The sequence below is a fragment of the Gopherus flavomarginatus genome, chromosome 13 (assembly GCF_025201925.1).
Source record: "Gopherus flavomarginatus isolate rGopFla2 chromosome 13, rGopFla2.mat.asm, whole genome shotgun sequence".
NCBI lineage: Eukaryota > Metazoa > Chordata > Testudines > Testudinidae > Gopherus > Gopherus flavomarginatus.
The window spans coordinates 6,822,224-6,847,318 of NC_066629.1; the positions used below are offsets into that span (position 1 = coordinate 6,822,224).

Here is a 25,095-nt window from a genome sequence, read left to right on the forward strand (position 1 = left end):
CTATTTGTTTTGTGTCTTTCACTTCTCAGGTGCTCCTTATTGGACCCATTTAGAAAGGATGGAGAAGAAGCTGCTAGCTGTGCCCACAGCAAGTACTGTTCGCTTCCATTGCCATGCAGCAGGCAACCCCAACCCATCCATATACTGGCTGAAAAATGGCAAAAAATTCAAGGCAGAACATCAAATTCGGAGCATCAGAGTAAGGCATTGTGGGTCTAATCTTGGCTATGCTGTGTTCATTCATCTCTGGATCTATTATTGATGGCTCGATCGGAGCCAGCATTCAATGAGCAACCCTGATAGGGGCAAGCAAGCATGAGATCCCTGGCTTTACATAGTAAATATTTCCATGACCATTAGAGCTTGTGACATTTTTCTGCTCGATGTTTTTTCTATGATATGTACAAATTGCATTTCCCTTAGTACTGCCCATAATCCTGGCAACTTTATCATAAGTGAGCGAGAAGGATATCTGTGTATATCATCATAAACCCCACTGACTGTGCCAGAATGGGGGTATTTTTGATAACCATACTAATTGTTCCAATAATTGTTAAAATTAGCTGCTGCTCATTCTGGTGGAATGCCAACTCTGAGCATTTGCTCATGTTGCTAGTCTTTTTAAAAGTAACCTTGGAAAAAAAGATCAGGTGTATTGCTGTGCTCGCTGCAACAGCTAGATGCAACAAGGTACAAAGAGACAGGTTTTTGTCCAGGTTACAAAAGTGTAAACCCAGAGTGATACCACTGAAATCAGCGAAGTGACTCCTGACTTACACCCATGTAACAGAGATCAGCATCTGATCCAAGCTCTTAAGCAGACCTCTCTCTGTCATCATTCAGATGTGTAACACGAGCCCAGCAGAAATACTGAGACTCAGTTCAGTAACATTCTTGTGGTGAAATGCTGGAAGCCCCTTTGCCCTGGGTAATACCAAAGAGAGACCAGTTGGCAGTGTGATTTTGATGTCTACAAACAGAGCCCACAGACACTAAAAATGAGTAAATGAATGCCTAACCAGGCGACTTATCTGACCACAATTTCTGTGCCACCTTGTAATTGTACATCAAAATAAGGCAGTAACTGAGCAGGAAAATCAGTTGCTCTTGATTTTTTCCCTTCTTGTACTATACAAATGCCTTCCTGTTTACCCTTTTGGGGACCAGAATAGTTGGTGGGATGGTTATAAACACAACAGAGTCACAAGACAGAAAAATCTCTCTCTTTCCAAACTGTTTCCTCCTCCTTCACTCAGACTGCTCCTGGAAGAGCTGAATGTGTTTGTTTCACTTAAACCTTTGAAGCTTCCTAATCAGCACATTGTGGTTTGTTGACAAGGTTGAGGGCACACAGGCAATTCTAGATCTTTGGAGAAGTTAAGGTGAGAGGAGAATCAGGGAGGTAACTCCTCTCTGCAACTGATCTGATAACAGATAACATTTCGAAGTCACCCAGTGCAGCACAAACATTTTTGTACTAATTGTATGCTGTGCGGATCATCGTAAACTGCTTTCAGGCTTGCATGTGCATTTATACAAAAATGTGTGACGACAGCTGCACTAAATTATGCTTGCAGAATTAAACCTAAAGGTAAAAGTAATTCCACTTCCCACTTTCCTGTGGTGTGAATCTCTCCTTGAGTTCAGATAGAAAAGTTTCATCCTCTGCATCACAGTCACATCTCTTGCACCATAGCACTTCATTTTCTCTAGAGGCACCTTCCAGCAATAAGTAAATGTTTAAAAAGCTATCGGAGGCAGTGTGAGGCCTGTTAAACCAATAGGAGTGTAATCCTTCTGTCTGTCTAGAAAAGATCTCTCTCTCTTTTTCTCTCTCTCTCTCTCTAGATACAGAAACATCGCTTTGTTTCTCTTTCTTGCCTCCTACCCTCGTAGAGCTTAGATAGATAGATATGCCAATTTATATCAGGTGAGGATCTGCGCCAGAAAGAAAGTAAAAAATAAGTCAGTTCAGTGTATCATTTATTGAAGATTAAACTCTTCAGGTACGATTGAGTTTCTATCCCAGGATTTAGGCCCGGTAAAAGTGAATGGCCAGGTCAACAGCTGGTGGAGCTTGGACAGTTTACACCAGCTGAGGACCAAGCCCAGTGGATTAACCTGCAAAGACCAGAATCACAAATATTAACATTTCTGTGAAGATTAATGGGAGGAGGAGGCACACATCAGAGCCCTAAGGGGGCTCCTATTAGGGCCTTATTGGGGCTCTGGGTGTTCGCAGCTTCCCACCACCCAACACAGATGGAATGAGGCTGAGTAATGTCCGCAAAAGAGAAACTAACAACTAATGATTCCTCAAGAAAGGCTTTTAATGACTTACGACTGTAAAGGCAACACAGACAGAATAAGAAGAACAGAATTAAAGACCAACACTGAGTGAGGATTAATATAAATGACAAATTATACTGGAGACAGGCACAGGAACAAGTAATATTATGCATTAACTTCTTATTCCTATAAGTTCATATATGACAGACAATTAACATTGGAAACAGTTACTAGAACATGCAATGCTGCTATTTTTGATTAGCTAACAACCTTACTGGCGTTCTATTCACCTCCAATAGCATAGAATCCTCTATGTGATACTAGTACATTGATTAACTATATTTTACCAATCTTAACACATATGTATATTTTTGTTTAATTAATACACTTTTACTAACTTCTATACTAACTTTATGGTAATTTATACTGAAGACAGGCACAGTGACTTGCAAAGTTACTATGATTTATAATCTGTTAACCTTGCCCACACGGTGCCCGTTTCCAGCAAGGCACAAATACATATACTGTTGCTATATAATGATTTGCTATTAATTCCTACTACTTTTAAACAACTTAAACAATTGATTGATAAACTTAACCTATAGTACTAGTACAGATTTAAGATTAACCAGCTCAAGCATTACCAGACCGTTTTACCTAATACCTCACCCTGTTTTCATCCAAAGATACATTACCTTTCAGTTGACCATTCCCTGCACTGGCCAGGCACAGATAGTCAGTGAAGCGCAAGTCCCTTTGGTTCAGGGGGTGTATGTGAGCCTGACAAAGAGCGATCTCTTTTAGGTTAACAACACACACACACACATATGCACTTCTGCATTTTTTTTTATACAGTACTTGCTGGCCGTGCTTTTGAGCAAGTCAACCAATCAAGGTGGCCAGATTTTACAGGGTGCCATTTGCGGTTGTTTTGAAATAATGAACTGTGCACCTGTGATCAGCTCATCTTTTCTTTTTGCAGCTAGTTGTGGTCAACTTGCTAGACTTAAAAAACCTTAAATTGGCTTAAAGAGGTATCTGGTTGCAGAGCATAGTAACCACAAGTCTGTATCAACCTTTATCGAGTTTCCTTCTTAATCTATAAAGCTTCTCCATAGATTATGCTTATGCTTGCAGGATTCTACTGTACTCGCTTCTTACAGCTTCCAGAAGTTTGAGGCCTAACAGTACTTAGCCTGACACTACTTGGCAGGGCTTATGCACATTAAGCACAATTTCCTCTTTCTCTTTTTCTCCAGAGCTCAGAATAGTTTAGCCTTTGCTCTTTGGAAATCCATGGGCCAGCAGAAGAAAGCTGGAACTTGCAACATGCAAGTTTGGATTTTTTTTTTTTAATATTCCATCCTAACCTCTAATTTTTACCTCTGGTAAATGGCATTTAGATACCACCTAATGTGCCTCAAAACGGGGGAAGAGAAGACTTCCAAACATGGATGAAATAAATTATATACAGTTCATTCTTAAATGCCAGAGGATTGAAATTCATGTGACTTATCACATGACATTTCCCAAAGAGAATTAATATTATAGAATCCTTGCTGGAATCTATAATATTGTAAGCCTGGGTGTGTTAAATGACCCTAGAAGGGAATGGGGGGCTGGAAGGGGGAGATGGAGGATTATCCCTTCCCCAGACCATTGCACCGGCTTGCGTACCAGTCTAGCAAACATGGCCTTAGTTTCTAAGTGTGTCTGCAAATGTTTGTCTCTCAAGGAGCCAAGAGTGACAACCAGGGCCACCGAGAGCGGGTTCGGGCCCCACTGAAAAACAATTTTCAGACCCCCCAACAAGAGTGGACTGGCTAAACAGGGCCGATGAAGCTGGGGAAGCCAGGGTCCCATTCTAAACTGCCGGGCCCCGGTAATTTGTACTGGCTTCCCCCCTACCCTCTCGTCAGCCCTGGTGACAACACCAAATAAACCAGAGGGATTTCCAGTATCTCACTGATTTGATTAAAGTCTGCAACGAGTTACTTCATGTTTCTAATGGTTTATCAAGTACACTGACTGCCCAAAATTGGGGACATCCTTCTTGTGATCCCCTGGGTCTGGACTCAGCTTTCTACTAAAACTTTTCCTTAGTTATTTTTAAAAAATCTTTCCAGACACCTTCTGTGTCACAGGAACAGAGCTCTGACCCACAGTTTGAATCTGTATTCAGATCCCACTTCCCCAGAGCTCAAGTCCCATACAATGAGGTGATGGACACTTTGTATCTAGAATAGGCAAGATATGTGGTTGGATGTTTGGATCTAGGTTTATGACACTGCTTTGCCACTTGCTTCGTATCTGGAGCCAAGCTTTACCAGAGTTCACATCCTAGATACTACTATGATGGATGCTTTAAAAATGCCTAGGAGAGAAGGATAAAGAGGGGTGTGAAGATGTAAGGCTATGATATAAGCCACTATAGAGACAGATCAGTAACAGGTTTAGACCAAGACGCTCCTCTCCCCACCCCAAGTTCTGGCATCAAATTTGGTCCAGTTTCACCCGTAAATTACATGACAGAATGCCCAGTGAAATCTCCAGGAAGAGCATCAGAATTGAACCCATAATCGTCAGCGGCTAAAACCTTTCTTCAGTCAAAACCTTTCTGTCTTTCTATTAGGTATGCATTTAAATGCAGAGACATGCCATGTTGTCAACACTTAGAAACAAGGTTAGGAATGTAGGCCAGTCAACACTGTTACTTGAGCAGATGCTGAGATACAAAAGGTGGGGGGAAAGTATAGTTTTATGGCAAGAGTGTGACACCCTCCATTAAAACCAAGCCATGTTCGCTTCATAGCCCTTACACCCAATGCCCAGTGCAGTGGGGGAGGGACAGCTCAGTGGTTTGAGCATTGGCCTGCTAAACCCAGGGTTGTGAGCTCAATCCTTGAGGGGGCCACTTAGGGATCTGGGGCAAAAATTGGTCCTGCTAGTGAAGGCAGGGGGCTGGACTCAATGACCTTTCAAGGTCTCTTCCAGTTCTAGGAGATTGGTATATCTCCTATTATTATTATATTATTAATGCTGCTTTTGACAGGTTAATTGTGCTCTGATCCCTTTAAAACAAGGCATGGGGATCCAGATAACAACTAGTGAAAGATGATTACAGTGGCTCCATTTGATTTCACCAGCTGTAGCTAAAAGTGCTGACAATTGATTAACCACTCATTTTCTGCATCAGCCCTTGGTTTTCTGTAGTGTGCAGAACTGGCATCACTAGTGCCAGCTGATTCTGTGTACCAAGAATATGCTCCAAAACGCATTGTTAAAATACTATTGACAGCTGTTTGGGGGCCGTTGGCTTCTAACTGATGTCCAGAGGTTTGGGAAGGTTAACTAACTCTGCTCATGGGGATTATGCATACCAAGCACACGTGTGTCTGTGTCTGTGTATGTATGTGTGTGCGCACGCACATGTGCACATGAATCACTTTGAGGCAAGGACGCCAACATTCATTTTCAGCCCTGCAACTGATGGGCCCTTGTAACCTTGGCAAAATCACTTAAAGTGGACACCATTGGTTTGAAATCCAATCAGTTAAAGAAAAGACAGGGTGTTCATGTACTATACCCGAACCAGTGTCAGACACCTGACAGTTTTGTGCTTTACGCTCATGGTTTTCCTATGGTTTTTAATGTTTGTCTCTCACCTGTTACCCACTGGAAGACACACCCATTGAGAAAGGGAAACAGATAACTATATAAAGGAAATAGTGAGGCTGACTGTACATAAAGTGCTGCCTAATACCCAGAGTAAACAAACTGTAAAAAACAGAATTTTGTTTTCTCACCGATCTCTTTCAGTTCTAGTGATCGGCAGGTAGGTGTTACTGGTAACACAAGTAGGTTAAAGATTTGCCAAAAAAAAAACCCCAAAGGTGTGGTTCTTTAAGCTGATGGAGTCCATTTAACTTCTCTGGCCCCCAGTTGACTAGAGTATGTGATGCTATCTTATTTAATGTCTTTGAAGCACTTTCAGTTCCTCAGGTGAAAGGCAGAAGATAGAAGTGCAGCTCGCAATTATTTGTTTTACCTTAGCTCCTGTGAGCTCTAGCTGTAGACCTGGTCCTCATTGTGCTAGGTGCTGTACAAACGTAGAACAAAAAGATGGTCCATGCCCCAATGGGCTTACAGCCCATTATTTATATTATGGGAGCATCTACAGCCCCCGGCAGGATCAGAGCCTGTAATACAGCCCACCGTATGGTTGATTCATTGGGCTTGATTCTCACATAAAGACCACTTTACACCAGGCAGGCAGTGTAAATTGTCCTTGAAGTGGTCATAACTTACATTTACACACGTGCTGCAGCCCCAGCACGCTGGCAGAGTGGGGAGGGGGGGAAGAGGCCTGGGAATAAACAAGAATGAGGCCCATTGTGTTTTGCCATTTGTTCATTGATTATAATGGTCCAATGAAATATTAGCTGGTGATGTCTTATGATTGGCTGATGTTTTTTCCTTCCTCTAGTTACAGCGTCAGCGGTGGAGCCTAGTGATGGAGAGCGTGGTTCCGTCAGACCGAGGGAACTACACGTGCATTGTAGAGAACAAATATGGCAGCATTAGGCACACTTACCAGCTACGTGTACTAAGTAAGATTTCTCTACTTCCTCTTCACTTCTGATACACAGTCATCATCAAGATGGCTTATGTGCAATGATGATTTTGGGCTTAATCATATAGTCCGTCCCCTGAAGTGAATGATGCGGGTCCATAACCACAAACCCAGCTGGCCCTCCTTCTCAGCAAGCGTTCAAGGAGTGAATGCACTATCCTGGACATGATGCTTCCTGTTCAGGACTGAGGCATGTTGATTGGGGCAGTGTCTGGGAAGTCTGTGCTGCAGCTCCCCAGGTGTACCCTTTCTGTGGGTAAGCAAAGAGCTGTGTTCTCAGGGGTTGCTCGTCGAGTGCCTTTGATGAGCCCTAGTCCAAGCTCCTGTGCAGACATTGGTAGTGGCGCTGAAAGCCACAGACAGGCATGTTCAGTGGGGAGAGGTGTTAAAAACGAGTTCCCCATTTTCACTTCAGAAAGGTCCCGCCACCGGCCTATTCTCCAGGCTGGACTGCCTGCCAACCAGACTGTGGTGGTAGGGAGTGATGTCGAATTCCACTGCAAGGTGTACAGTGATGCCCAGCCTCACATCCAGTGGCTGAAACACGTGGAAGTCAACGGCAGTAAATATGGATCCAACGGGACGTATGTCACGGTGCTAAAGGTTGGTAGACTAAGTATAAAGTGAGAGGCAAGTCAGCCAGTCTAGCTCCCTGATAATGTAGGAATGTTCCCTAAAGGACGCTTTCTAATGGTGATCCAGAATTACATTATAGCATCAAGAGCTGTATTAACAGATACACTTTTGGTGTTTGACATTAAAAACAATTTCATGTGTTCCTCTGTAAATATTTTTCTGTATTAAGTCACTATTAATACAGCACTTTACTCTTTTCTCTCTACATCTCTTCCTTCTCTCTTTCTCTTTTTTCTTACAAGCTCTGTTTTTTCCCCCACACTCACCCTACTAAATAACAGTCGGTCCTGTTGTGGAGGCAATTTTTCCTTTTGATGCTGTTGCTTGCATGCTTCATTAGTGGGACAGAGTAAGAGCCTGGCGAAGGGAGCCTTTTGCTTTTACTACAGGTTGCAAACAGGAATGAATAAATAAATGTGGAAGATAGGCCACTGAGAACAAAGAAACAAAAAAATCTTCATCTGCTTTTGAAATTTGCCTGTAAATTTGTGCGGTGTCCTCAAACGTGCTGTGAATGTGGCTTATCCTCTGTTTTTCCTCTTTCTATATATGTGTATGTTTCCCCCTTGTAGACGTCAAGTGTTAACACAGCGGATAAGGAGCTGGAAATTCTGTATTTGCGAAATGTTACTTTTGAGGATGCAGGGGAATATATTTGTCACGCTGAGAATTCTATGGGGTTTTCACATCATTCTGCTTGGCTGACGGTTCTACCAGGTATTTCCTTCTGCGCTGTGCCCTTTCTTTCCTCTTGGTGATGCTTCAGTGTTCAAATTAGAAATGCCACAGTTCTGCAAACTCTGCATTACATGGAGCAGTGAGTTTTGATCTTTAGTCGACTTCTCTGCAGAAAGAACTCTCCTCTTCAGTTTGCCGTGCAGATCTCTAATCAAAACTGCAGTTGCATGTTAAATATGGACATGCTCACAAAGCGCTTTAGAGATAATAATGATTTGAACAGCTCAAGATCCCTTTGATTTAGACATGTAGTATTATTTCTACTTCAAAATAATTTCTCAGCCCGCTCATCTATAAATGGAAGGTCACAGTGAGAGTCCCTTGTAGAGATGGAGGTACAGAACCCAGGAGTCCTGGCTCCCAAGCACTCCTGGGCTGATTTTCAGAAGTGCTTATACTCTGAGCACCGACTGAAGGCAATGGGAGCTGTGTAGGCTCTGAAAATGGAGGCTGAGATGACCCCATCTTCTGCTCATTTCATGTACAAGAGTTACATTGACATAGAACAAGTTCAGAACATGCAACGGAGAGATCTGCAGTGCTGCTAAGAGAGAGAGACTGCACTGTCCCACACCCTGAAAGCTGGCCTTGTGTTAAAATGGATGAACTCGTGTGTGGGCTAGACCGCATGGGGAAGTTTCAACCAGCATTCCCCTTGAAGCTGATGGGGGTTCTGCCCAAGAACAATTGCAGAAGCAGACCCAAATCCAACCTTTTCTTTTTATGTAATATTCATTTTAATAGTCCATTGAATGGGCAGCAGATACATTATATTCTCTTAAATTCCCTGGGTATAAAACACATTTTGATCCTGCCTACCACCACCACTGGTAGCCCTTGCAAACAGACATACCCCAGAACATTTTTATGAACCAGAAACTTTGGCATTTCTAAAACCTGACATTAACTGAATAGGTGATTTTTTCATATTAATTGCCTTTGTTAGGGGTCAGAGTGTCTCCTCATAGACGGGCCTTGAGGCAAGTGGGATCTGCCAGTTCTTCTCTCTAAAATGGCTGGTATCTGATTCTGTTTCTGCTTCTGCCATCCCCTTGATTAAAAAAACATTTCCATTGGTTTAAGTTCAGAGGTTTACGTTATTATAAGTATCTGCCCAGATCGTATCCTCAAATTGTTGCATTGGTTTTAAAATGTATGAACTCGCAACATATTTAAAAAAAACAAAGCCCAGCTAAAGTGGAACTTGATAGTGAACTCAGATGCAAAGAAGCTCCAGGTATAGCAAACTGGAACGTGGGGTCCAGACTGCACCAACCATTAGGGAGCTGCAGATTGTAGTCATCTGCGGTGACCCTTCCACTTTCAGCAAAGAGAGAAAGGGCCTTGATTAGAGACTTCGGAGCCGTGAACCTTGGTGCTGTGATCAAATGTAGCAGTACCATCCCAACGGTATTTCATGGCATCTATACTCCCAGCCCTTTGTGAGGTCCCTCAACTGCTTCTAACTTCACTGGGGGTTAGCAGAGCTCTGCACCTGCCAGGGTCAGGCCCTGTGCAAAGGTTCCCTGCTCATCTGGTAAGCTGGCTCACAGCCATGTAGCTTGCTGCACAGTCTGTACGTGTATATATAGACAATAGCCATGCCCTGATTATGGGTGGAACCCCCGTTTTTCACATTGCTATTTTCCTTCATGGACACAGTCACTGAGAGCCTGATTCAAAGTCCAATAAAGTCAGTGGAAAGACTCATTGAAATCAATAGGCTTTGGGGTGGAGCTTGAGTGGTTCCATATCCCCTTTGCCTACGAAGGATTAGTGTTCCCCCGTGAGTTTTCTTCATTACTGTGCCCACAAGTGCAGCTGTACAACTGCTTTCAAGTCACGTGCACCCAGCTTACCCAGCTCAGCATTTAGCCCAGAGTGAAGTGACTGTGTGAAAGGAAGCAGAGTAATTTCACTATAAGGAGTTCCACTGCTGATTAAAGAATCATGGGGCATCTTCTTTCTGTTAGTATGTTTTTAGTTTTGCCTTGACCTCTTGTAAATTCAGAAGTGCCTGGACTGAAGGGAGCAGGTGGGGAATCATTCTTGATCTGCGCTTTTCTTGAGGGGGAGTTGCAGGATTGAGCTCTGAGTGCATGATGCTAATTATATTATAGCCGTCAAAATGATTGCGCTCATGCCTGTTCAAGGGGCCTACGGGAAGTTCGACTTTCTGGAATCCTGGGGTGGGATTTTCACTAAACTTATTGGGATAATCTGTCCTTCCCTAACTTGTCCGAACAAAATATTTACATTATGAATTATAATATAATTAAGCCAAGTTTTCCATTTATCCTCATTCAAGTATCGTGTTTTTAACCTCACCATACTTTGGAGACAGGCGTGATTCAGGTGAGATAAACTGAAATCTTAGCTTGAGTTGCCATGTTAATCTCTTGTCTGGGGCACATCTGTTGCCAGCATTGGAGTCAAAACTGATGAGTGAAATAGAGGAAGGGCCCGATCCTGCATTGTTTGCAAAAGCAAAACACCTGTTGTAAGCATTCAGAGTTGTGGATTTGGGAGGGCTCCTGGGTCAAGTCCAATGGGGTTACGCATAGACAAAGATGTGTCCAGCCTAGCCCTGATCCAATTCCCACTGAAGTCAATGGGAAGATTCCCATTGGTGACAGTGAGCTTTCGCTCAGGCCCTACCTGAATTTCTCGCACTACATGTGCACATGTTGGCTGCTGTTGCCTGTCCTCACCCTTCGCTTCCGTCTCTTGTTACTCTACAGAGCTAGTGGAGGCGGATGATTCTGGCTCCGTTTTTGCTGTCATCCTCAGCTGTGGCATTGGCGTCGGCTTCATTTTCTTCTTCTTGGTGGTGGTTATCATAATTGTCTGTACGGTGAAAATGACCAACAAAAAAGCCATGAACACCCCTACTGTACAGGTAACAGAAAGTAGATACAAGATTCCTATCCCCCCTATAGCTACCTTTACATTTCCTTTCTACATTAAGAACGTGACCCTATGTTTTTACTCAGGCTACAGTCCCATTAACATCAGCGGGCCCTTTGCCTGAAGGAGGGTCAGGCCCCGTGTCTCAGTGTGTTTTCACTTATTCATTTATTTTTTTCAGTGAAAACGTAGTGTGTGACAGTTAACTCTCTTTTTAGTTTGCAATTATTGTTTGTCAGAGGCCAGCAATTCCACAGAGCCCTGGGCTTACCTAGGACTAGTAAAACAGACCCTTAAACCAGCCCTGCTGGCCGCACGTAACAACACCTCAGGGAAGATGGACCTTCCAGAGAATAGCCTACCGTCCTGTGCCCGTAGCCAGCGTGAAGGGGAGGAGTGGGAAAAGAAGTGTATTCCTGGTCCTGTTCCCACTGAAGTCACTTGCAAAACTTCCACTGATTTCTGTGGGTCCAGAATTGGGCCTTCTTTCCGCAAGGGACAATGATGGCACTCTGTGCAATAAAAATCCCATCCAGTCGTGCATCAGAGACTGGCACTGCAGAGCAGTAAGCGTAGGAATTAAAAAGGACTGCAAACCCTGCTGGTTCAGCCTCTCTGGCTGTAAACCACCTATTGGGAATGGAAAGCTGGAACTGACTCCATGGACACAAACACACTCCGTGCATATAGGCCAGAACTTTAGCTGCTATAAACTGATGTAGCTGGTGTAAATCAATAGAGTACTGTCTTCAGTGAGGCTGCTCTGGTTTACACTGGCTGAGGATCTGGCTCTGCATGCCTAGATAGATACACTCCCATAATATGAGACTGATATTTTTAATTTCCAGGTTACAATTGATTGTAAGTCTTCAATAATCAAAGATTAGTTCAAAGTGATTTTCTTGGCTGGTTCCTTTTCAAGCACCGCTGCATGTTTCTGACACAGAGGCAGTTGGCAATAACATTTTATTTGCTCTATTGAAGCCGGTGTCATTGGAGTCAAACCCTTCCATGAATTCCGGTACTTCGCTGGTCAATCTCACCTGTGTCTCATCCAGTGATGGGCTGAAGCTAGCAAATGTTTCAGAGCTCGAGCTGCCTGCTGATCCCAAGTGGGAATTAATGAGATCTCGGTCAGTCAAACGTGTCGTTCTTCTGTCTTCATTCCAGTCCTCAGCCCGGCCACATATTAATTCATTTGTTTGTGTCTGTCACTTCAGCCTGACTCTGGGGAAACCTCTGGGTGAAGGTTGTTTTGGTCAAGTGGTGATGGCAGAAGCGACTGGGATCGATAAGGACAAACCAGACAAGGCCATCACTGTAGCTGTCAAGATGTTAAAAGGTACAGAGAACAGCACCATGAAGGAATGGCAGGAGTTGGGGCTGTTAGGCATTTGCCCTTGGCATTTATCTTGGTTTGGGGTTCATTTTTTATTTAAAAAATATGACTACATAAAAAGAGCAAACCTAGGGCCAAATTCTCCATTTGGCTTCCATAACTGATGCTTGTTTCCACAGATTTCTGTTAGGGTGGGTCACAGGAACTGATGAGTGTTATCTTAAGGGTAGCTAAGTGGATACAGCATTGGACTTGGCTACAGGAGACCTGGGTTCAGTTCCTAGCTCAGCCACAAATTTCCTTTATGATGTTGGATAAGTCACTTTCTTTACCCTTTGTCGGAGCATCTGGCCTTTAAAATAGGGATAATGCTTCCCTATCTCATGGGGGTTTTGAGTATAAAATCCATTCAGGATTGTAAAGTGCTTGTCTACTTGGGTGATGAGGGTCATATAAGCACTTCAGTAGATCTTCCTGTCAAATTGAATCCTGGCCAAGCTCCCTGAGATTACATCTCAACAGTTTTAGAAGAGGCAAAACAATGGGATTGTTGGGTTCCTCCAGATTCTCCTGTTTTCCCTGCCTAAAGCACTGAAGCTGCAGTAACTTGACTAGCTGTGGAAAACACCTGGAGGGGAGTGGCATGGCTAAGCCAAAGCAAGAAGTGCGGAGGTTCTGCCCAGTATTACTACTAATACCAGCTGCAACTTTTTTCAAATGAAAAATTTTTCCATGAGAAAGTGGGGTTTGACAAAACCTCATTGGTCAATTTTGATTAAACTTTTTTTGATGGAGAAGATTTCAACATTGCCAAACTGAAACATTTTGATGTTTTGTGTTTTGGTTTGATTTTGAAAACTAAAAAAAAAAATTAGTTTTCCAATTTATTCTGGGGGCTTTTACCCCACGATTCCAGACATATTTTACCTGCCCCTGATTCTTTTCCAGTACGAAAAAAATGGGAGAAAGTTTGTTTGTATGTATGTAAAAAGGTGGGGTAGAGTGGCAGTGACGCCCCCAAAATCCTAAAACTGAAGTTGACAATCCAATTTTTTTTTTCAGTTTCTAAACATCAAAACAAAACGCACAATGTTTTATTTCCATGTCAAAATTTTTCCGAACTTTTTGTTTGGCAACAAGTTTTGATGTTTCAAGTGTTCACTCTGATTTGGGACAAAAGCAAATAGAGCGGTTAAGCACTGGAATAAATTGCCTAGAGGGGTGGTGGAATCTCCATCATTGGGGATTTTTAAGGGCAGGCTGGACAAAAACCTGTCAGGGATGGTCTAGATAATACATAGTCCTGCATGAGTGCAGGGAACTGGACTAGATGACCTCTTGAGGTCCTTTCCAGTTCTATGTTTCCTGATTAACATTTCCTGCAGGATGACTAGCTCTCATAAATGCTCAGATGGCCAGCCTCCGTTCATTGAGTGTATAACATACTGTATAGTACTAATGCAATCTAGTTATGCTTTTACTCTCTAGACTCTAAGAAATGCCTATTCCCTTCATAAGTTTCTTTCTCTTTTTTTCCCCCCCATCTTCTCCAGATGATGCTACTGACGAGGATCTTTCTGTCCTGGTGTCCGAAATGGAAATGTTGAAAGTGATTGGGAACCACAAAAATATCATTAACCTCCTAGGCGCCTGCACGCAGGATGGTATGTTTCAGAGAAGGCCATATGCAACCATCGTACTTCATGATTTCAGTGGGAAGCAGTCCAGGGCCGGTGCAAGGAAGTTTCGCGCCCTAGGCGAAACTTCCACCTTGCACCTCCCACCCAGCTAATCTTGCCCCCCCATGGGAGCTAACTCAGCCCCCCACCTGGGGAGCCCCCCCCGCAGCAGCTACCCCCCACACCACGACAGCTAACCCCTCTCCACCCCGTCCCCCCACGGCAACTAACCCCACCCGGGGAGACTCCCCCTGTCCGCCCACGGCAGCTAACCCCACCCGAGGAGACTCTCCCCCATCCCCACAGCAGCTAACCTCACCCGGGGAGACTCTCCTCCATCCTCCTGTGGCAGCTAACCCTGCCTGGGGAGACCTCCCCCACCCCCGCCCCCACCACGGAAGCTAACCCTGCCTGGGTTTTCCCCCATCCAGTTCACCTCGGCTCCGCCTCCTCCATTGAGCACGCTGGCACTGCTCTAATTCTCTTCCCCGCCCAGGCGTGCGGCGCTGATTGGAGGAGACTTAGAGCTGGGCTGTGTGCTCAGCGGAGGAGGCAGAGTGGAGGTGAGCTGGGGCGGGGAGCTGTTCCCCTGTGCGTCCCCCCCCCCATTACTGCAGGCAGCCCTCCCCGCGCGCCCCACCACCCAGCTCACCTCCATTCCACGTGCTTGCCTGAGGGGACTTTTAGGCGGCCCCAATCACTAGGCACCTTAGGCGGCCGCCTAGTTTGCCTAAATGGTTGCACTGGCCCTGAAGCAGTCCCATTCTGCTCTGTGGTGCACACCGTACTAGCTCAGCCTTATGTGCACACAGTTGCTTTTCCATACATCTACTGCAGGTTTCTGGCCCAGCAAGCAGAGAGATTTCCCCTTGTAATGTAATATTGTGCTCCTGGCGCCTCTTATTCAGGCTGTGTAGAGGCCAGGAGGATTTCACCCTTTCTTCATGCATCTGAATTGGCCACATGATTAATTGTGTGCACAGACATAGTTAACTGCTTTGCTCAGTGAGAAGTTGGGTGGCTTTTAGATGTTGGAGCAAATATATATATGGTTCTGCCTGTTATCGATACTGGTTTTTCAAAAGCTTTTCCTTATTGTCCTCCTCTTTTGGGGAAAAAAGTGGAGCTGGAAGCAGAGAGATTGGTGGTTTGACTGTCATTTATTATTATTTACTCTCTGAATGCCCAAAATATGCTGGCTTTGAGTCCCAACTCTGTGGGTTTAGGCAATTCACATAATACCCTCTACGTCTAAGCCTTCCCAGCCATCAAACGGAAAGGATAATGCTCACCCACAGGGCAATGAGGCAGCTGAGTTAATGTTTGTGTGTCGGTTCTGAAGAGAGATGTTTGTCAGTGGCCGCTTGGCTAGAGAACCTGACCTGAGTCCTGTTCCTATCTGACTTTCTTAGGTACTTTGGTGGCCCTCAATACTATAGTATCTGAGCACCTCATAGTCTTTAATTCATTTATCCCCAGAATACCCCTGTGCGGTAGGGAAGTTCACAAATGGGGAACTGAGGCAAAGAGACAAAGTGACTGATCCAGGGTAACACAGGAACTTTGTGGCAGAGCTGGGGCTTGAATTTGCATTTCCTAGGCTAGTGTTCTAACCATTGGCCCTTCCTCTTCAGTGCTACATTGGCTGCTAACCTGCCTCATAGACTCTACATCAGAAGGGACCATCATGATCATCTAGTCTGGCCTCCTGCACAATGCAGGCCACAGAATCTCACCCTCCCACTCCTGTAACAAACCCCTAACCTATGTCTGAGTTATTGAAGTCCTCAAATTGTGATTTGAAGACCTCAAGGTGCAGAGAATCCTCCAGCAAGTGACCTGTGCCCCATGCTGCAGAGGAAGGCGAGAAACCTCCAGGGCCTCTGCCAATGTGCCCTGGAGGAAAATTCCTTTCCGACTCCAAATATGGCGATCAGCTAAACCCTGAGCACGTGGGCAAGACTCACCAGCCAGCACCCAGGAAAGAATTCTCTGTAGTAACTCAGATCCCACCTCATCTAACATCCCATCACAGACCACTGGGCATACTTACCTGCTAATAATCAAAGATCAATTAATTGCCAAAATTAGGCTATCCCATCATACCATCCCCTCCATAAACTTATCAAGCTTAGTGTTGAAGCCAGATATGTCTTTTGTCTCCACTACTCCCCTTGGAAGGCTGTTCCAGAATTTCACTCCTCTAATGGTTAGAAACCTTTGTCTAACTTCAAGTCTAAACTTCCTCCCGATGGCCAGTTTATGTCCATTTGTTCTTGTGTCCACATTGGTACTAAGCTTAAATAATTCCTCTCCCTCCCTGATATTCATCCCTCTGTTATATTTATAAAGAGCAATCATATCTCCCCTCAGCCTTCTTTTGGATAGGCTAAACAAGCCAAGCTCTTTGAGTCTCCTTTCATAAGACAGGTTTTCCATTCCTCGGATCATCCTAGTAGCCCTTCTCTGTACCTGTTCCAGTTTGAATTCATCCTTCTTAAACATAGGAGACCAGATGAGGTCTCACCAGTGCCTTATATAATGGTACTAACACCTCCTTATCTTTACTGGAAATACCTCACCTGATGCATCCCAAGACCACATTAGCGTTTTTAACAGCCATATCACATTGGCGGCACATAGTCATCCTGTGATCAACCAATATTCCAAGGTCCTCCTCCTCCTCTGTTACTTCCTACTGATGTATCCCCAGCTTATAACAAAAATTCTTGTTATTAATCTCTAAATGCATTACCTTGCACTTTTCACTATTACATTTCATCCTATTACTTTTACTCAGTTTACAAGGTCATCCAGATCTTCCTGTAGGATATCCCGGCCCTTCTTTATATTGGCAATACCTCCCAGCTTTGTGTCATCCACAACCTTTATTAGCACACTCCCACTTTTTGTGCCAGTGTCAGTAATAAAAAGATTAAATAAGGTTGGTCCCAAAACCGATCCCTGAGGAACTCCACTAGAAACCTCCCTCCAGCCTGACAGTTCACCTTTCAGTACGACCCGTTGTAGTCTCCCCTTTGACTAGTTCCTTATCCGCCTTTCAATTTTCATATTGATCCCCATCTTTTCCAATTTAACTAATAACTCCCCATGTGGAACCATGTCAAATGCCTTACTGAAATCAGGGTAAATTAGATCCACTGTGTTTCGTTTGTCTAACAAATCTGTTACCTTCTCAAAGAAGGAGATCAGGTTGGTTTGGCACGATCTACCTTTTGTAAAACCATGTTGTGTTTTGTCCCAGTTACCATTTACCTCTGTCCTTAAGTACTTTTTCCTTCATTTTTTTCCCCCAAGACCTTGCATACTACAGATACTCGGATCACTTTTTTCCCCTTTCTTAAAAATAGGAACTTTGTTAGCAATTCTCCAGTCGTATGGTACAACCCCTGAGTTTACTGATTCATTAAAAATTCTTGCTAATGGGCTTGCAATTTCATGTGCCAGTTCCTTTAATATTCTTGGATGAAGATTATCTGGGCCCCCCAATTTCATCCCATTAAGCTGTTCGAGTTTGGCTTCTACCTCGGATGTGATAATATCTACCTCCATATCCTCATTCCCATTTGTCATCCTACCATTATCCCTAAGCTCCTCATTAGCCTCATTAAAGACTGAGGCAAAGTATTTGTTTAGATATTGGGCCATGCCTAGATTATCCTTAACCTCCACTCCATCCTCAGTGTTTAGCGGCCTCACTTCTTCTTTCTTTGTTTTCTTCTTATTTATATGGCTGTAGAAGCTTTTACTATTGGTTTTAATTCCCTTTGCAAGGTCCAACTCTACATGGCTTTTGGCCTTTCTCACTTTATCCCTACATGTTCTGACCTCAATAAGGTACCTTTCCTTGCTGATCACTCCCGTCTTCCACTCCTTGTAGGCTTTCTGATTTTTCTTAATCACCTCTCTGAGATGCTTGCTCATCCAGCTTGGTCTACAACTCCTGCCTATGAATTTTTTCCCCTTTCTTGGGATGCAGGCTTCTGATAGTTTCTGCAACTTTGACTTGAAGTAGTTCCAGGCCTCCTCTGTCTTTAGATCCACAAGTTCTTCAGTCTAATCCACTTCCCTAACTAATTTCGTTAATTCTTTAAAGTTAGCCCTTTTGAAATCAAAAACCCTAGTCCCAGATCTATTTTTGTTTATCCTTCCATCTAGTTTGAACTGAATTAGCTCATGATCACGTGAACCAAGGTTGTCCCCTACAACCATTTCTTCTATGAGGTCCTCACTACTCACCAAAACCAAATCTAAAATGGCATCCCCTCTTGTTGGTTCTTCAACTACTTGGTGAAGGAATCCATCAGCTATCACATCCAGAAAAATCTGAGCCCAATTATGATAACTAGCACTTGTCCTCCAGTCCATATCCGGGAAGTAAAAGTCTCCCATGATCACACAATTCCCATTAGTGTTTACTTCATTAAAACATTAAAGAGGTCTCTATCCATATCCAGATCAGATCCCAACAGTCTGTAGCACACCCCAAGCACTATTTCAGGGGAGGCTCTAGTAGCTTGCTTCCCCAATATTATTTTTACCCAGACAGACTCTATCTTATCCATTCCATCCCTTCTTATTTCTTTACAGTTAACCTCATCATTGACATACAATGTGACTCCACTCTACCTTTGCCTTTATTTCTGTCTTTCCTAAACAGCACATAGCCTTCAATACCCGTACTCCAGTCATGACTATTACTCCACCATGTTTCTGTTATCCCTATAATATCCGGTTTCACTTTCTGCACCAGTAGCTCTAGTTCCTTCATTTTTTTACCTAAGCTCCTCACATTAGTATACAAACATCTTATTTTTTGCCATTTGGCTTCACTAACATTCTTTACCCAGTTAGGCACAGACATTCTACCACCAGTATCAACTATTAGACTGGTATCTACACTATCCTTCCTCCTTATGTCCATTCTTCTACCCACAGCTGTATTCTTTCTTGCTTTGTTTTCTTCCCTCTCAATGTTAAATTCCGGCGTGGAGATTACCTGGACGTCGCCCCCAAATTCCTAGTTTAAAGCTCTCTTAATCAGTTGTGCACCAGCCTCCATGCTAGAAAGCTATTTCCCTCCCTACTTAGGTGAAGTCCAGCCCAAGAGAACAGTCTTCCACCCATGAATGCTTCCCAGTGACCATACATCCCAAAGCCCTCCTTATAGCACCACTGCCTGAGCCATCTGTTGAGCGCCATAATGTCACTTCACCACCTCTTTCCCTTTCAGTAAAATGAGGCTAGTGACTCTCACTCCGCTTTGCAAGGCACTTTGTAATTATGATGTAACAGCCAGATTGTGACTGTTTTTTGTTGGCAGGCCCACTTTACATTCTGGTAGAATATGCGTCAAAAGGGAACTTGCAGGAATATCTCCGGGATCGTCGGCCGCCCGACATATTTTCACTCTACACCTGCAAGCTGCCGGAAGAGCAGTTAACATTTAAAGATTTAGTCTCGTGCGCCTACCAGGTGTCCTGTGGCATGAAGTATTTGGCATCTCAGAAAGTGAGTTGAGTGACTTGGAGTCTGTTGTTATTTATCACGTACATAAACATACGTGTCATGTGATAGGTGTGCACAGTGCATTGTGGGCAAATATATGACTGGGTTCTGCCTTTAAGAGCCTACAAGTACAGGAATTATTTTTTTTCAGTAAGAAATGCGTTGGTGCTTGCAAAGAAGCATTGTTAAGGGACCTAGAAGTCCATTTGTGTATGATCACATCCATTTATGAGCAATTTAGCTGGGTGCCCCTTTGCTGTAATAAAGAATCCAACAGTAAGTGTGTGAACAGTTTGGCAATACTTGGACACTGCACAGTCCGTATGAAAGGCAGACCTCAGTTGCGTGTTTTCAGTGAGCAAATACAAATGTCACACAACAGAAACGTCTAAATGCAGAAGTAATTGACTTTCAGATGTCCGACCCTCGGTCAATCTCAGCCACTAGCCAAAGGTGGCCACGGTCAGATTTAGAGCCATGCTGTGCTGTACGCTGCATCTTGGTGGTGTCAGTATGACAGCAAAATTGAAAGTCACTTTGAGAGAGAATCTCATCTCAGACAATAGAATCAGGAGCCTCTGTGGCTCCTTTTCAGTAATGCTGAAAGTGCAGAGCATCAAGGCTGAGGCAGAGACACAGCCTGTGACAAACATTGGTTTGTTAGAAGAGCAGTATCTCTGCTAAGTTTCCAGGTGAACGTAGACTCCCTTTGAGTTAGCCCAGCGAGGGATTTGGCCCATTCATAACAAGACCTGACACTTACATAGAGCTATCCATGGGCTCCGAAAGCACTTTGCAAACATTGGACCTGACACTAGTCTCACACTTGCTACGCTGGAGTTACTCCTGATTTATACTGACGTAAGCAATTGGACAATCAGGCCCATTTTACAGATAGGGAATCTGGGACATTAGTTTATACACAGTGAGTCAGTCGTAGAGCAGGGAATCGAATCCTAGTGCCCAGACTCTCCTCCCTGGTGGTGGCAGCTTGGTGTACAGTCCTGGGATCTAGCCGATCTCCAGTCCGAGTCTCCTGTCCTGAGAGAGCAGATGAAGAAGCACTGCTGGCTTGCCTCTGGAGGGGTGGGTGGGTGTGTGTGTGTGTGTGCGCGCGCACGCGCGCGCTAAGAAGCAGTTTGCCTGAGACTGCATGTGGCAGCGATGATCTAAAGGGCGAAGAATTAAATGGTGCAGCTTAATTGGCTTTCAGGTAAATGTATCAGCACTTCATAAACCACGAATCATAAGCAGCTTAACAAGCCCATATTTATCTCCATGCTCACCTTTCACAGTGCATTCACCAAGACTTGGCAGCCAGGAACGTGTTAGTCACTGAAGACAATGTGATGAAAATAACCAATTTCGGCCTAGCCAGAGATGTTGGCAACATCAGCTGTTACAAGGAAACAACCAGTGTGAGTACACAGCTGCCAAGTGCATGGGAGGTCCCAGTGGTGGAGGAGTCAGCAGCACACGCCCTTGGTCCACACCTTCTTTTTAAACAAATTACTGCATTGAGAAAAACATTTGGTCCTGATCCAGCAATTGGTAGCAGGCAGACAGGCCCCTGTACCCACAAGGAGCCCTGTTGAGATCATTGATAGTCCTGCTGAAATGACAAGAACACCCCATTTGATTTCAGCGGGATCAGAGTGAAGCCATTGGGTGAATTCACTCTGTGGATTTCCCCCTACAGTTCAGACTAAACAGCATTTTTGCACTGAGTGAAATGATCTCGTCAAGCCAGCGAGGCCTGTATGTGTTGGTCCCACTCTATTTTGAAACGGTCCAGCCCCACAGCTGCGTTCGTACACGATGGATGCTGTTTTTCATGCAGAGATTTAAATGTCTTGATTCATTAAACCCTGTCTTGGCAGTGAAATGCAGCATGCAAGAGGGGGAGGGTATTTATAATGCAGATAGCAGTGAAAACCGGCGATCAAATGTTATTATCTGTTTTCATGTGGCCACTACTGCCTGCACAGTGATCAGGGAAGCAGATGTGGTTGCTAATGAAAATGTTTCAAACTGGATTAGAATAGAAGATTCAGATAGTGCCCTTGTGTCTGAGTGAATATGCTGATGGAACATTCCCTTTGTCTTCCTAATTACAGGGTCGGCTGCCTGTGAAATGGATAGCTCTGGAAGTATTGTTTGACGGGGTCTACACTCACCAGAGCGATGTGTAAGCATTATTTGTATTCTCTCTTCTGTAAATTTCACATGCTGTAGCTTCAGTGCTCCAAAATCGTAGTTTCAGCACACAGGTAAAGCAGCAATGGACACGTCAGTTTACCTAAATTAGAGAGATAGAAAGAGATACACAATCTCTATTTTAAAAAAGAAAATGAAGGAGGCAAAATGCATTTTGAAAAAGTGGACTTTTAAATATAGCACAGCAGCAGTGCCAAGGCATTTAACATTAGACCTGTGCTGATTTTTGTAGAGAGTGTTTCTTCCAGTCTGGCCAGTGAAATAAGGGTTGTAACAAGCAAGCTTTGATATCAGCTTGCACAGTGGCCTGTGGTTCCTAGCCTCTGATACAGTGAAGCTGGGCATGAATCATTGGATTTGTTCCATTCAGTGGAGCTGGTGGAAGACCTAACGAAGAGCCCAGGGTAATAAATGGGCTGTCACCTATCTGATTAAATGCTCATTTCAGTTTCAGACGTGGTGCCTGGGAGTTCTTTGCTAGTGAGTTGGATCAGCAGAGATCTCCAAGTAACTAGTGAAAATGGCCTAGGCAATTAGTCATGCTACTGACGGCTGTGTTAGCTGTGCACTGCACTGAAATAAAGCAAAAAAACAAACAAACTAAAAAACCTCACTGAATTTTAAACATCTTTCTTTGGTTCCCAGCTGGTCTTTTGGAGTGCTGCTATGGGAGATCTTTACTTTCGGGGGGTCTCCATATCAGGGAATTCCAAGCAAGGAACTCTTCAAATTCTTAAACGAAGGCAATCGGCTGGACAGGCCAGCAAACTGCACTTATAATCTGTAAGTGAGGGAGGGAGTAGCTTTATGGCCTCATTTCTAGAAACCGTGGCTGACGCACGAGTTTATTTTCCTTCTTAATTCAGTTTCTCCAGGGTGTGTGTGTATAAATATTGCTGCCCGTTCCTTTATCTGACCCCCACTTACTACTGTTTAGCTGGTCCTGCTGTGCGATTATCCAGCTGGCTCCAGATAGACTTACCAAGCCTGATGCATTTAGACTCATTACATCACTGACAGTCAAAATATGCAGCTACGCTTGCTATGCTTGGTCGATTCATGTCAACCCATGCCCAGCTCAGGTCTGTGGATTTGCCTAGTGAGGCTCAGGCGTAAGCAGACTAAGCAGTTGCTTAGGTCCCCAAGCAGTATTTGTTGGGGTGGAGCAGGGGAAGAGGATAGTCCTTCTTTGAGCCCCCAATGGGCTAACACTGCCTCTGGTGACTTACCCTTAGAATGCAGCATTTCCTGCCTGATGTATTTGTCTGATTGCAGCAGTACTCCACTCCCGGCACGTTGGTCACTGTGCAGACAAGAAACACTTTCTCTGGCCCTGAGACCATTGCTAGGAGGCCAGTTCTGAGCCTCTGAAAATGGCATCATTACATATAGTTTCCTTCCTTGTTGTTTCAACTTCAGTAACGCCCTAAACAAATGTGAATTAAGTAACATTTAATTATCTGTGTCTAACTCCAGTCAGTACGCTGGGACTGAGGCAGGACAAATCACTATTTGGTGAGTGTTGTGCTAGCAGTACTCCATTTTAAGCCTGTTGTCTCGCCATTCCCGGCTGTTGCCTTTTAACTCTTTCCTGGTCCAGTTGGCTTTGCCTGCTCCACACTGTGGACAAACTGTGGACAAACCTGCTGTAGGCAAAGCTTTCCCTGCTGTATGCTGGATTTCAGAGCAGACCAATCTGTATGAAATTGGTATTTGCTCTTGTTTCATAAGTGCTGCATCTCTGTGGGAGGACGCCCTCTCCTGTAAACATCATTGGTTCCTGCTTAAGGGAGAGGGCACTCAAGACCAACAGGGCCTGATGAATGTCCTTTTCCTCCTAGCAAAGTGACAGGGTGAGAGCCAGGCCTTAGCATTGTTTACCATACAAACCAGATTTCCGACTAGGACATTAGGGGCTTCTGTTTGGATAATCCAATGCCTTCCTATTCAAATGTGACAATTTATGGCTAGCTTTGTGATTTGCTGGTCACCCACGTTATTGTAAAGGGGTGTGCCTGCATGTCAAAGAAGTCAAAGTGTGAATTTCCTCCTCCTTCATTTCCCTTTGGGGCCTCTGGTCCTGCTGCCAAGACCATGAATGCTGGGGCTACATAGAGCACCAAGCCATTGGCAGCCTTAGGCCTATGCTCCCAACGCCATTGCCAAGGACTGTGTGATAGACAGCTACAGTGATAAAACTCCTGATAGACCCAGCTGCCTTTCTCAGTACTCTGTAGCCTGGGCTTTCCCTCACTCTTCACACCCAGTTTCCATACCTGCCCCTTTTGGGCTCCGGCACTGTGGGTTCCTAAGGCCCCGTGCTGGAGAGGTTTACCTAGGGGATCCCCTTTCTTTACTTCTGCTGCAGGCATACCAGCTGGGTTGTGTTATGCCCTGTACCAAGGCACAGACTGGTGGCTGTATCTGGGCTGGACAGTGGGTTCAGGCACAGAAGGAGCTGCATGTCTCACTTTGTTTAAAGCAATGCAAAAGAGTGGGGGCTGGTTCTGCCCCAGCAGGTGCATGGGCCAAAGCCTGGCTGTGTTGGGACATGTAGATCTGCACACGTGCTCTTCTCTCTCCCCCACCCCATCACAGGGAGACCTCTTGCTCTTTGTTCTCCTCAGGTACATTATCATGAAGGAGTGCTGGCATGTAGTCCCATCGGAACGGCCAACCTTTACGGAGCTAGTGGAAGACCTGGCTAGGGTCCTTACTGTAACAACAACTGATGTAAGTGTTTCTCTCTGGCTAAAGATCAGTCCTGAGCAGAGATGGGCCTGAATCAGAGCCCTGCAGTTGAGCTCTGGAGGTGGCTTGAAATTCAGACCTGGCCCCTATCTTTATAATTGGCTAAGCCAAAATCCCAGATCCCAAAACCCTCATGCTTTGGGAGTGTTCAAAACCCAGCTGTGGCATCCCCAGATCTAACCCTAATGCTTGTGGTAACTGAAAAGTGTTGCAGCATCATTAGCTATCTCTTCTCCCTCACCCCCGACCATGTAACCATGTGACTTTTCTCCTTGCAGGAATACCTTGACCTCTTCGTGCCATTTGAGCAGTATTCCCCTGCCCGCCAGGACACAAACACAGCACCCACTCTTCCTGTAATGAAGCCTCTTCTGTGA

The 25,095-nt window shown here is 44.5% G+C and overlaps 1 protein-coding gene across 1 annotated transcript; it reads left to right on the forward strand.

Annotated features, from left to right (window-relative positions):
• The first annotated feature begins 25 nt into the window (after positions 1 to 25).
• Positions 26 to 25,095, forward strand: LOC127033543 (fibroblast growth factor receptor 3-like). Its single transcript, XM_050921482.1, has 14 exons — positions 26 to 199; positions 6,776 to 6,899; positions 7,338 to 7,525; positions 8,131 to 8,275; positions 11,038 to 11,195; positions 12,152 to 12,336; positions 12,424 to 12,545; positions 14,096 to 14,206; positions 19,566 to 19,753; positions 21,046 to 21,168; positions 21,868 to 21,938; positions 22,613 to 22,750; positions 24,595 to 24,700; positions 24,997 to 25,095. Exons 1-14 carry the CDS (start codon positions 59 to 61, stop codon positions 25,093 to 25,095), a joined length of 1,899 nt encoding a protein of 632 aa, XP_050777439.1. The 5' UTR covers positions 26 to 58.